This window comes from Talpa europaea (genome assembly GCF_964194135.1).
Source record: "Talpa europaea genome assembly, chromosome: 7".
Taxonomy (NCBI): Eukaryota; Metazoa; Chordata; class Mammalia; order Eulipotyphla; family Talpidae; genus Talpa; species Talpa europaea.
In genome coordinates this window covers 119,987,989-120,000,939 of record NC_140074.1, presented here as the reverse complement: position 1 = coordinate 120,000,939, position 12,951 = coordinate 119,987,989, and the positions used below count along the sequence as shown (strand labels likewise).

General features: G+C 49.0%; 1 protein-coding gene across 1 annotated transcript; it reads left to right on the top strand.

Annotated features, from left to right (window-relative positions):
• Window positions 1-8,779: 8,779 nt before the first annotated feature.
• On the top strand, window positions 8,780-12,211 carry LOC311173917 (keratin, type I cuticular Ha4-like; the record flags this gene model as incomplete). Its single annotated transcript, XM_084238000.1, has 7 exons — window positions 8,780-9,127; window positions 9,215-9,297; window positions 9,880-10,036; window positions 10,866-11,027; window positions 11,118-11,243; window positions 11,444-11,664; window positions 12,106-12,211. The coding sequence occupies 7 exons, from the start codon at window positions 8,780-8,782 to the stop codon at window positions 12,209-12,211; spliced, it is 1,203 nt and encodes a 400-aa protein (XP_084094126.1).
• Window positions 12,212-12,951: the final 740 nt, after the last annotated feature.

Sequence of the window (12,951 nt, the reverse complement as noted above, 5' to 3'; positions counted from 1 at the left end):
AGCCCAGGCGCTGCCAGAGGAGCACAGAGGCAGGCCCAGCGTCCCAGAGTGTCCAGCAGGATCTGGTCCATGCCACGAAAAGCGTCTGAAAACAGTTTGTAATGCTGGAGTCGGCCCAGTGGGGCAGCCAAGAAACTCGCCCAGCCTCCGCCCCCCTTGACTTCCTTGGGGCTGTCCCATCTTTGCTTGCCCAGAGCAAGTGCCAGTGCCCTCCCTTGGAGCCTCCTAATAAACTTCGTTTCCCTGGCATGCAGATGCCTTTCTCATTGGTATTCATTTGTTTCGCCGCGCCCACCACTTGAGCTCTCTATAAAAAGCCACTTGAAGGTCAGACCATAAAATGGCCTGACTCTTGGAGACAGAAGCCCTTCCATGCCTGGCGGGCAGATGGCGGGCCTGGTGCCCTGGCCCCGTGGGTGAGGCAGGGTGGCAGGAGGAAGGCAGAACTCCCCCGTGCAGTGGTCCTATCTCCCCTTGATTTCCCTTGGGGGTTCCCTCTCTCCTGTCTGGACCTGGACAGCTAGAGCTGATTGTACCCAAATTTGAACCCTGAGTTAGGGGCTGGAAAGAGGCACCGGGAAGCTCATCTTCCCAGCAGTGTATTCAGTCCAGTGTCGCCTGGTTCCTGGTCCTGGCCGCCTCAGGAACGCCCAGCGGAGGGACCCTCGGGCTTGCTGGCGCACACCTCGAGTAGGGTGTGGGCATGCATAAGTGGGCGGACCTGGGCTGAGACTGGGCTTATAAGGGCGGCGTCACGGGGACGCCACCAGAATGAGAAAGAGCGACAGAATGAGAGGAGAATGAGAGCAGAACCAGCAGAAGAGCAAAGAAACAAAGACATGACGCCACGCTTATAAGCCCAGTCTCAGCCCAGGTGTGCCCACCCATGCATGCCCACACCCTACTCCAGGTGTCTGCCGTCAAGCATGCCTGTCGGACCGCAGGGATCCATCATTAATGCTAATGGTGGGAGGGCGGAAAAGCCTGACAATATTTCACTTACCCGACACTTGCCCACCACATCCCCCCTTCCCCTGCACGAGTGGGTCATCGCCAGCCTGGGCGCAGCTGCCCTCCCTGACTCTGGGGCTGAGAGACCCATTAACCCTTGCCTGATACTTGGCTTTTCTTGATTCTATTCAACCAGTGCCTGTTGAAAACCTACAGACCCCGGGTGGTGGGGAGCGGAGACACGTAAGGACGCAGACCTGGCTACAGGTTATTTTCAGTTTGCTAAAAGGGATAAAACTAGTCCCCAGGGAGTGCTGTTCTGAGGCACAGTCCCCTGGCGCTCGTGTTGTAAGAGAATCTGGAAGGCACGAGTGCTGGGGGAGTGAACGGCACCAGCCTTCAGCAAGAAAGGGCATCTTTCTTTCACTCTTTGAAGAGCCACAGGTGATAAGCATTGACTTGCAAGCCTCAGGGACCATTTTGATGTGGAGGGATCAGAGACCACTCAGGTTTCTGTCTTTTCCCACTAAACCTGCTTGTCCATCAAACCTGGCCTCCTGAGGCAGGTGTCGGACCCCACTTTGGTGAGACACAGTCTTGTTCATTGAAATAAACTAATGGATTGTGTGTGTGTGTGTGTTGATTAAGCAACTACTTATTCTTTCTACCATAACTTCTCCCCTTGATCCTCATTTTCAAAGTTCAAGTTCAGGAAAAAATCAGATTTAAACAACTTGCACTTGGCTTGTGAGAAGCCTCTGACCTGGAATTCCTTCTCTGCTGTGATTTACCTCCTGTCTGTGATTTTCTCCGAGTCCAAGGCCAAGCTTGGCTAATTTTGCTTTTCCTTCATCCCACATCCTACTTACATATATGATTTCACAATACAAAGATAATACTAGTAGCTGTGATAGGTAGAATAATTCCCCCCCCACCCCCAGCCTCTGGAAAGGTGTTTATGTTCTAATCCCAAGAACCTGGGATTATACCAGGTTATCACAAAGGGAAATTAAGGAAGCAGATGGAAATTAAAGTTGCTCATCAGCTGACCTAAAATGCGGGAGATTATCCTGGATTATCTGGTGGCCCCAATGTTCTTCAAAGCAGAAGAGGGAGGCAGAAGAGAGTGAGAGGGAAATATGACTGTGGACGCCAATGAGAGTGATGTGATATGAGAAGGACTTGACTTGTTATTGTAAGATTTGAAGATGGAGGAAGGGGGCCATGAGCCAAGGAATGCAGGCAAGTTCTAGAGTTGGAAAGATAAGGAAATGGATTCTCCCCAGGAGCTTTGGGAAAAAAACCCACATTTCTGCCAATACCTTGGATTTTTTTTTTATTGTGGCTCTCTCCATCCATCCATCATAAAACTAACAATTTAACCATTAATGTACAACTCAGGGGCTTTAAGTCCATCCACACTGTAGTGCAACCATTCCCACTATCTCTCTTCAGAACTTTTTCAACAACCCAAACTCTGAACCTTCTCAATCCCTCTGCCCCAACTCCCTGGTAGCTTTGCTTTTACTTTATCTAGGAATGAATTCTAGGTTCCTCATATAAGTGAAATCATACAATATTTGCCCTTTTGTGTGGGGAGATTATCCTGGATTATCTGATGGCCCCAATGTTCTTAAAAGTGGAAGAGGGAGGCATGCTATTGCAAATGTCAGAATTTCATTCCTTTTTAAAATTTTTAAAAAAGATTTATTTATTTATGCATGCAAAAACTGGGGTACAGGCCAGAGGTGTGGGGGTGAGAGGATTTACCAGAGACAGAGTGGGGAGCAGAACAGGCAGACTGACTGAAATACACTGCTGAGGGGAGCAGCGGGCGAGGCAGGAGAGGTCTGCTGCGCCATGTGGGTAGCTCCCTGGCCGGGGATCGAATTCGTGCTGCAGTGGCTGCCGATAGCTTCACAGGTTGCATCTTAACCCCTTGCGCCACCAGGGAGGCCCAGAATTTCATTCCTTTTAAAGACTGAATAAAATTCCTCTGTGTGTGTCTATGACATTTTCGCTTGCCCATTCATCCATTGATATTGGGTTGTTCATACATTTTGGCTCTTGTGATGAATGCTGCTGTGAATATAGTACACATAAATCAGTTCAAATTCTTGTTTTCATTCTTCTGTGTGTGTACCCAGAAATGGAACTGCTAGATCATATCGTAATTCCATATTTAATCTTCTGAGGAGCTACCATACTGTCTTCCACCATGCTTGTGCTATTTAACATTCCCACTAGCCATGTGCAAGGGTTACAATATCTCTACCTCATCTTCAACACTTAGTTTTTTTTTGGATTGTTCATTGTTAGTGTATAAAAATGCAGCTTGAAACTTTGATTGGAAACCACTGAGTGTAAAATCATGATTCTGAACTTATATCAGACTTCTGACCTCTAAGACTTTCTGATAATAAATTTTAGGCTATTAAATTTGTGGTAATTTGTGACAGCAACAACAGGAAACTAATACAGCTCACATCTCTTGAACATCAACTGTAGGTTAGGCAAATACTAGGAGCTTATCTTAATTAATCTTCCTAACAATGCTGTAAATTAAACCCATTTTACAGGTGAGGAAGCTCATCCCTGGAAAGTGCTCAAAATCACAATTGGTTATTGGCAGTTTCATGATTTGAACCGTGTTCTATCCATAGCTGTACATAAGATACTGCTATAAAGTATGGGGCATGATTTTAAAAATCAGAGCAGAGTGTTAGCTCCACTTTACCTTTGGGGGAACTGAGGCTCAGTTCTTGTCTTGTCCAAGGATACAGAGCTGATGAGAAGCTAGTCGAGTCAATGACATTCTTTAAAGTTGTCCCCTAACAGGGGCCTCCCCGGTGGCACAGTGGTTGTGCCCTGGGTTGTGAAGCTGCCTGCAGCCTCTGCAGCGCCAGATCGATCCCCGGCCACCAGGCGAGGGTCCCACATGGCGCGCAGACCCACTTTGTCAGTCTGCCTGCTCTGCTCTCCCCTCTGGCTCTGGTGAATTCTCTCACCCTCCCGCGCTTCAGACTGTACCCAGTGCTTGTATAAATAAATAAATCTTTAAAAAAAAAGTTGTCCCTTAACACGAATTCTAATTTTTGACAAATCTTTTTACGTGTTGGCTTCTGAGTCAATTATGAGCCACAACCATATGGAGGTTTTCTTTTTTAAAATTATCTAACTTAATTGTTTACCTTATTTACAAGGCTTCTCTTTGAGTGGTTCCCAAAGAATTCTGTCACGCTTCTTAAAAACAAAAATCTCACCTTGTATAGCTACATCTTAATTTGGTAAATAAATGTTGTTCACATCACTTTACATACTTCCCCGTGGCTTTTGAATTGTTTCCAAATGCTCTGTCATCGTCATCAAACACACACCAGGACTGTGGTTCTCAATCTTGGTTATGCTTTGGAATCACCCAAAGGGGAACTTAAAAATGCTGAGGCCTGGGTTTGCCCTCAGAAAGTCTGCTTTCACTGGTCTGGGAGGTAACCTGGGTACTGGTGGGGAATAGGGAGCTCGTGGGGGGAAGTAAGGACAGTGGGGCAGTGGTTTAGGCTCGACAAGTGCTTCTAACGAGTGGGAGTCTGGGTTCTAGTTCTGACCATCCTCTCATCAGCTCTGTGTCCTTGGACAAGACGCACAGCTTCTCTGAGCCTCAGTTCCCCCGATGGTAAAGGGAACAATCTCTTCTGTACCGGCTTTATATACTGACCAGGAGGATCGTGCAAGAGTGTGTTTGCAGAAATACTTTGTATACTACGTGTTTTTATTAGGGTTATCAACCATTTTGGCTGTCACTGAACTCACAAATAGCTAAGCTTCTTAAGGGTGGATAAGTCAGGTCATTTTTCTGTTTTATTGGTTTTATTCCCAACCATAGAATTTAATACTGCTCTGTTGTCTCTCCTACCACTGTTTCTTCTTTAAGTCCCCCTCCTAGCTCTGCCCTGGGAGTACATGCTCTGCTTAGCATTATTGGATACTCCTTGGCCCCAGGCTCATCTTCTGATCCCTTCTCAGTTGGCTTGTCCAGTGCTCTTGGGGGACCTGCTTGTTGGCTCCTGGGCTGTCCTGGTCTGAACACTTAGCCCACCGGGGTGTCATTCTCAGATATTTTGACCTTTCCCCAGGCTTATGTCCCAAATATTTTTGCCAAGTGTTTCCTTTTTTGTTTCCCCAGAAATTTTATATTTGCTATTTTTCTGCTTTTATATCTGGGGTCAGTGCCATTGCTTGTGATCTCCAGGGCCAGAGGCTGCTGCCAGCATCTACAGAGAGAGCCAGGCTGGGAGTGTTTAGCATTTTCCTCTATAAAAGCCTATCCTTTTACTTCCAGAAGTCATGTGTCATCACAAGCTTGTGGGATTTGTCACTTTTTAACCCTCAGTTACTCAGGAGCAAAGCTATACTCAGGAAGCCTGGGTGTGGCTCCCTGCTGGTGCACAGAGCTGGCGCCTGAGTCGGGACCCCGCCCCTGTACTTTCTCCCAGCGTCTGTTTGGTGAACCCTGGCCTGGCCAGGGTCTCGTCTAACTCACAGTAAGGTGGGATGTGCCTGGCAGACTTCAGCCTTCTTACCTGAGTGATTTTGGACACATTAAATTTATTCCCAAAGTCTCAGATCCTTTATCTCTGACACCCAAGGTTTGGGGAGAGGATGAAACACTATGTGGGAAGAGTCCTCGCAGCCTCCCTGACTAGCAGGTGATCAGCTGATATTCATTTCCTTCCTATCTCACTGTCTGGGCTTCACTTTCCTCCTCCATCAATTCTGGTCCTTCTAGCTTTAGAATTCTTTGATTTAGCAAACAACTTACCTCTGAGATGAACTTTTACTGGACTAAAAGCTCAGGGCTAGGCAGGCGGGCTTTCTCTCAGAATCTAAATCACCTTAGGTCATGCAAAAACAAGGCAATATAATGTCTGATTTGGATATATCAATCAACTATACAAAAGGACAGCCAGTTCCCTGTGGCTAAAATTGAACGGTGTAACTCAGTCTTCATTCAAGAGGGTACCATAGAGAGTACTGCTTGAGCAGAGAGGCCTTTGAAGGACTGATGTTGTATTTGGGGGGTGGGGACAAGGTCCCAGTTCAAAAACTATAGTTCAAAACCTATCAAAAGAAGGCAATGCAGGCCTCCCTGGTGGTGCAGGTGGTTGAGCGCCGCACGGTGAAGCTGTCCGCAGCCTCTGCAGCGTGGGCTCTATCCTGGCTGGCTGGAGAGAAACCACTGTTGCTCCCCTCAGCAGTGTATTTTGTCAGTCTGCCTGTTCTGTTCCCCACTCTGTCTCTGGTGAATCCTCTCACCCTCCCACACATCTGGCCTGTACCCTGGTTCTTGTATAAACAAACAAACAAACAAACAAATAAATAAATAAATATTTAAAAAATAAAAGCAAAATTCAAAAAAAAACAAAACAAAACAAGAAGGCAATGCAATGGGCAGAAATGAATCTAAGATTTCCTTCCCCTCACAAAATCACTGAACTTTCTGTGCCAAACAAATTCGCATTGTGTTCAGGTCTTAAACTGACAACTCAAGTTGTCAAAATCCCAGCTCTGACTGGATGTGTCTTGGGAAAATTCTAAGCCTTTCCCAGTTTGTTTCTTTAATTTTAAAATGGAATAATTTTATAGGCCTATGTTACAGGGTGGTTGAAAGGATCAAATGAGATAAGTATCATAGCGCTTAACACTTTGTTTGGCACAAAATAAGTACTTACGAAATGACACCATCATCATCGTCATCACCATAACCATCAACACTGCTGTCATCACTATTATGAATGCTTGCACAGAGGGCCAAGCCTGGCGGAGCCCCAGCGGGTAGGCAGAGCCCAGCACCCGAAGGGAGCTTTGGTGCTGATACACCCAACCCAAAAGATCAGAGAAGGGACAATGGGTCCTCTGCCATGTTCTTATTCTAAATTAATACTGGAAGTTACATTCTTGTTGACTATTTCTGGGCCCCTAACACTTGCAAGGTGCATGAAGTCTGGTCACCCTCGCTACTGGGTAGACCCGCTACTGGGTAGCAACGTTGGCTCAACAAAATGGAGTTTTCACAGAAATTCCCCCCAGGAATCCTGGGCTCACCATAGGATGGAGGAAGTTTACAGAAAAACACATCATTACCCCGCTCCCCATTCACAGTCACACACAAGATCTTATTCAGTGTTCCAAACAAACTATGAGATGGGCAGCGCTTTTATGACTTCCAGTGAAGATGAAGAAAACAAGTGGCAATAAAGGGAACTCACGTCTCCGGGCTGCGGCCATCGGTAGTAAGGAGGTGGGCCCAGGCCACTGAGCTTCAGCGTGTATTTTCCTGCTCCTTTCACCCGGCCTTTGAAATCCAGACACATGCTTTCAATGACTTACATTGCGTTCTATACATAATTTGGGGGGATTTCTTTCTGAACCCTGATTTCATTTCTGTGCAGAATAAAGGACAGATAGAGTGACAGGGAGCAGAAGGCAAGATGGAGATGCTACTTAGTTAAGATTCATCTCTGGACTATAGGGTGACTCCTGAGAGCTTGGAAGAGTTCTGAGGTGTCTGGTCCCAGGGGTGGGGGCGGGGGAGGTGTGCACCCACCAGAGATCGTGTCCACTTCTAGGAGCTGACAGAATCAATCTGCATTGTTGGGGGTGCTGTGGCTTGTCTGGGGGCATCACAGGCTGGAAGAGTCACACCCCTAGTTGTGTTCAGTGCTGTCAAAAAGAGGAGTAAGTTTAGGAATAGGTGAGAGACATTCCCAGAGACTTTGAGATAAGGGCACCGTGGATGCAAAGTGACTCTGGATGCCTCATTGTGGTTTTCTTTGCTTCTGAGTCTGAAGCGTTATTGATGCTTCAGCATTCATCCCCGAGCTCGCTCAGTGGACTGCAACTAGTGGAATTTTCCTTCTAGAGATTTCTTCTCTTTCTCATCTTTAGGGAGATTGTTGCTTCAGTGCAGATTTGTAAACTTTTTTTCTGTAAAGGGCTAGAGAGCAAATATTTTAGACTTTGCAGGCCCTGTGGTGTCGGTTGCAACTACTTAGCCCTGCAACAGGTGTAGACAAGACCCAAGTGAGTGGACAGGACTGTGTTCCACCCAAACTTTACAGAAAACGTCAGCAGGCTGAAGTTGACCTGTGGGTTATAGTCTCTAGTGACCTCTGCCTTAGTACCATCGGTCAGGCCGACTCCAACCTTTTCATGCATTGACAGATTCCCTAATCCCCTACTAATGTCTCACAGAGTAAGGCTCAGGACTCTTGTGGCTAATACAAGGCGAACTCAACACTGATGGAAAGTGCCTCATGATTTCCAATGCTAAAGGCTTCGTTCTGAAGCCTGTTTTTTCTTTCTTTTTCACTCACCTCCTTATGCAGAGTGGGAAGAAGACTTCAGGTCCAGGGAGTCTAATGGCAGAACCTCACGGGTGAGGAGTCCCTGATTTCCAAACAACTCCACCCCAGTTCCTGGCTCTCCTTTCCTCTGAGTAATGGGGAGACCATTTGGGGCTGGCATGATTCTGCTTTCTTTGAAGCCATCTGATGAAACTGATTTCACCAACTACTAGCTCTCAGGAGGAATGTGGTGTGTCACAAGCTGAATGGGCTAATTTTATGGGATGAGGGGGACTCTTTGGAGGAATCTACCTAACATATTTTGTAGAAAAATTATCTGAAGCACGAGGAAAGGGAAGTTGGCTGTCTGCCAGGCCCCCACCTACCATTAGGGTATAAAAGGACCATGGAAGAAAGAGAGACTCAAACCTCACCCGCATCTACCTCTCTCAGCTTAACTGCCCTTCTAGTCCCATCCCAGCACCATGTCTTACTCCTGCTGCCGCTCCAGCTTGAGCTGCCGCTCCAGCTGTGCCTCCCGGCCTTGCGTGCCCCCCAGCTGCCATGGCTGCACCCTGCCCGGGGCCTGCAACATTCCCGCCAATGTGGGCAGCTGCAGCTGGCTCTGCGAGGGCTCCTTCAACGGCAACGAGAAGGAGACCATGCAGTTCCTGAACGACCGCCTGGCCAGCTACCTGGAGAAGGTGCGCCAGCTGGAGCGGGATAACGCCGAGCTGGAGGGCCGCATCCAGGAGTACTGCCAGCAGCAGGTGCCCTACGTGTGCCCCAACTACCAGTCCTACTTCCGCACCATTGAGGAGCTGCAGCAGAAGGTGAGGGCGCGGGCCAGGTGAGGTCACAGAAGCTGCTGGCTTGGTTCGCAAGTTCAAGTGGTCCTCACAGTAGAGTCTTGTTTTCAGATCCTGTGTGCCAAGTCTGAGAACAGCAGGCTGGTGGTGCAGATCGACAATGCCAAGCTGGCCTCTGATGACTTCAGGACCAAGTATGTTGAGATATTTGGGTCAGGTGACCTCCGAGGCCCCTCTGGTTCTGTCACGGCCTTTTGGAAGAGAGAGAAAGTCACCTCCCACTTTTCATATGTCCTGTGCAGGCTGGCTATGTCCAATCGGGTTTAAACAGAGGTTTACACTCTTGCAGTTTTGTGCTTTCTGAAAGGCCTTAAGCCTCCAAACTCAAGAGATTTAGTCTGCCTCCAGCCGTCAAGCCAACTCCAACCTCCCGTGCACTGACAGATTCCCTAGTCCCCAGCTAATGTCTCACTGAATAAGCCTCAGGCCCTTGCCCCGAATACAGGGTGAACACAATGCTGAAGAGGCAAGCAGAGCGGGGAGAAGACTCTTGGGTGATAGACTGATTTGGGGGTAGATTAACCACACAACTGAGAGGAGACAAAAGACTCCAACTCGCGCACCAGGGTTCTCTCCGGCCTGCCCATGCAGAGCTTCGGGAAACCATGAAGAGAAGCTAAAAGCATGTAGTCCAGAGAGCCCGGCTGACCACATCCACATGCAGGATGGGGTACGGGATGGGGCGCGGGGCGGATCTGACTCTCCCTTCCTCTCAGGTACCAGACGGAGCACTCCCTGCGCCAGCTGGTGGAGTCGGACATCAACAGCCTGCGCAGGATTCTGGACGAGCTGACCCTGTGCAAGTCTGACCTGGAGGCCCAGGTGGAGTCCCTGAGGGAGGAGCTGCTGTGTCTCAAGAAGAACCACGAGGAGGTGAGTGAAAAAGAAAGAAAAAACAGGCTTCAGAGCGAAGCCTTTAGCGTTGGGAATCACGAGGCACTTTCCATCAGGCTCCCTGGCTTGGGACCCTGCTTTGGAGAACTTAAGTGAGCCCAGAGCTCTATCCGATGCCCTAGTTGCATCTGGAAGCGAGGTGGGCCGCTAATTGTCAAGCTGCTGGGCGAGGATTGAGCAGGTTTTAGAGACACTGAGGAGGGCAGAGGGATGTCTATTTACTGAGCCCTGCTCTCTGCTAGTCACTTTAAGTTCCTGGATTTGGTGATAGGGATGGAGGGGGAAAAAGATGACAGTCTGCATGCAAAGATAGCTACACCACAATAGGGACAGGGCAATAAATCCCAGATGACATGCAGGACAGCATGCTCTGGGAACAATCCAGAAGGAGAGAGGGAACTCTTTGTAGGGGCATGTCATGGGAAGGAGGAGGGTATTAACACTTGCATGTACCAATCTGAGGGCGGAGGCTAAGCAGAGCTTCAGCAGGGCAGCGAGGGTGCATAGGACTACTGCCTCCCTACCAGCATGGCCGGGCAGACAAAACCTACAGGGATGATGTGAAATGAGGTGCAACCTGCAGGTGCAAGGAACTGGGGCCCTTATTGGAAAAACAAATTTGTTTCAGTTTTGTGGGAAAGAATTTGGTGTGGTCCCTATGGGGCTATTCCCCACAACGTCTGGGTCTGCCCTGGCAATGATCAGATACTCCTTTGCGGCGTTTCGGGCAGGGTTGTGATCTTCTCCCTACAGCAGGAAGATAGCACATCCATTTCTGTGGGTTCATTTCTTCTTCTTCCTCCTGCAGGAGGTCAACACCCTGCGTTCCCAGATTGGAGACCGCCTCAATGTGGAGGTGGACTCCGCGCCCACCGTGGATCTGAACAGCGTGCTCAACGAGACCAGGAGCCAGTACGAAGCCCTGGTGGAGAACAACCGCAGGGATGTGGAGGAGTGGTTCAACACCCAGGTGGGCCTCTCAGCCCTGGACATGTGGGAACCCAACCCTGGGGGCCCTGCAGGTGGGGTCTGACCCCAGATATCCCTTTTGCTGTTGCAGACCGAGGAGCTGAACAAGCAGGTGGTGTCGAGCTCCGAGCAGCTGCAGACGTGCCAGGCGGAGATCATCGAGCTGAGACGCACGGTCAACGCCCTGGAGATCGAGCTGCAGGCCCAGCACAACCTGGTGGGTGTTAGCAGTCCCTGCCAGGAAGTGGGAAGTCAGGCTATGGGTGTCAGTGGGATGCCTTTCAGGCCACCCTATCCTTCCTAACTCTAGCAGCTTGTGGTGTCTTTGAAAGCCTTTGGAAGAAGCCCCTTCAGGAGCAGATGTGACATTGCTGTGAACAGCAGATAAAGTGGCTGTTCTTTATTGTTCCCACACAGAGGAACTCCCTGGAGAACACTCTGACCGAGACCGAGGGCCGCTACAGCTCCCAGCTGTCCCAGATGCAGTGCATGATCACCAACGTGGAGTCCCAGCTGTCTGAGATCAGGAGTGACCTGGAGCGGCAGAACCAGGAGTACCAGGTGCTGCTGGATGTGCGTGCCCGGCTGGAGAGTGAGATCAACACCTACCGGAGCCTGCTGGAGAGCGAGGATTGCAAGTGAGTAGGACGCCAAGGTCTCTGGGTGAGCGTGGTGGGACCACCAGGCACCAGGTACATACAAGTTGGCCCTATTTTCCATCACCGGTCAGCACACATTGCTGCAGATTCTGCTCTGACAGTTATGCCAATGTGGAAAGCACAGGAAGGGCACAGCCCCTCCCTCAGAGTGACAGTGCGGAAGGGTGGTGGGTGATAGTGACTCAGCAGTTGCTATTGGGTGAGGCAGATTGTGCCAGGTTCCAAGAGAGCTGAGCAGCGTGAGGTAACATTTTCAAGAGCAGTTTTCTGTCTGTCCATCTGGGCCAGGGGAGGGCTTGGGGAACAATCGAAAGTGACTGCAGCTAAACCAACTGAGAATTCACAGGTTGTGTGATCCAGCCCCTTAGGGCTTCTTCCCCTCCTCTCTCTGATCCATTCTAAACCCCCGTGTCCCTACAGCCTTCCCAGCAACCCCTGTGCCACCACCAATGCCAGCGGCATCTCCTGCGGGCCCTGTGGCAGCTCCTGTGGGCCCTGTGTCAGCGCTCCACGGAGTAGCTGCTAAATAAAAACTTGCATCCTCTTTGAAGACGTTAATGAAGCCATTTAGATCATTCATAGAAGAGGTTCCCAGTCCTGCCTTTGCTGGAGTTCATTTATCATTTAGAAATCTTGTCATTCCACCATGATATTTCTAGACCTAGATGAGCCTTTCAGATCCAACAAGCAAAGCCATATACCAAGGACTTGGTATGTCTGGTGACTTCCTCCTGGTGAAGGCTGACTGTTTCTGAAGTTGGTCAGCTCCCAGTAATCTCAGCTCCAGCTGCTACTTCAGGGTGTTTCCTGATGAGATTGTGTTTCCTGCTTTCTTTGCCTCTTTGGTATTCTTTGGAATGCAAAGAGGCTACTTCATTAACTTCCCAATAAACTTTATTTTCCTGGCATAGTAAATGTGTTTCTCATTCATATTCATGCATTGTAAAGTACTTTTGTCATGGCTGTCTCATGAAAACAACCCCTCATTAGGAGGATGAATTAGGTCAAATGACCTCAGTCATTGTAGTCCCCTGGTAAATTCGGATGGAGTCAGAGGAATGTCCTCCTGGGGACCTCCCAGTCCCATCAAAGGAGTCTGGGAGAAAACCTGGGCTTCAACATTAATGACCATCTTACCTTGGTGCAGGGCCTTCAACAATTTTGAGCGTCCACTTTCAACTTCACTGCCATCTTCATGGTCATCCTCATCACTGGATTTTTCTGTTCCCTTTTTCCTATATGGCCCAGAGACCAGCTTCTGCAGAG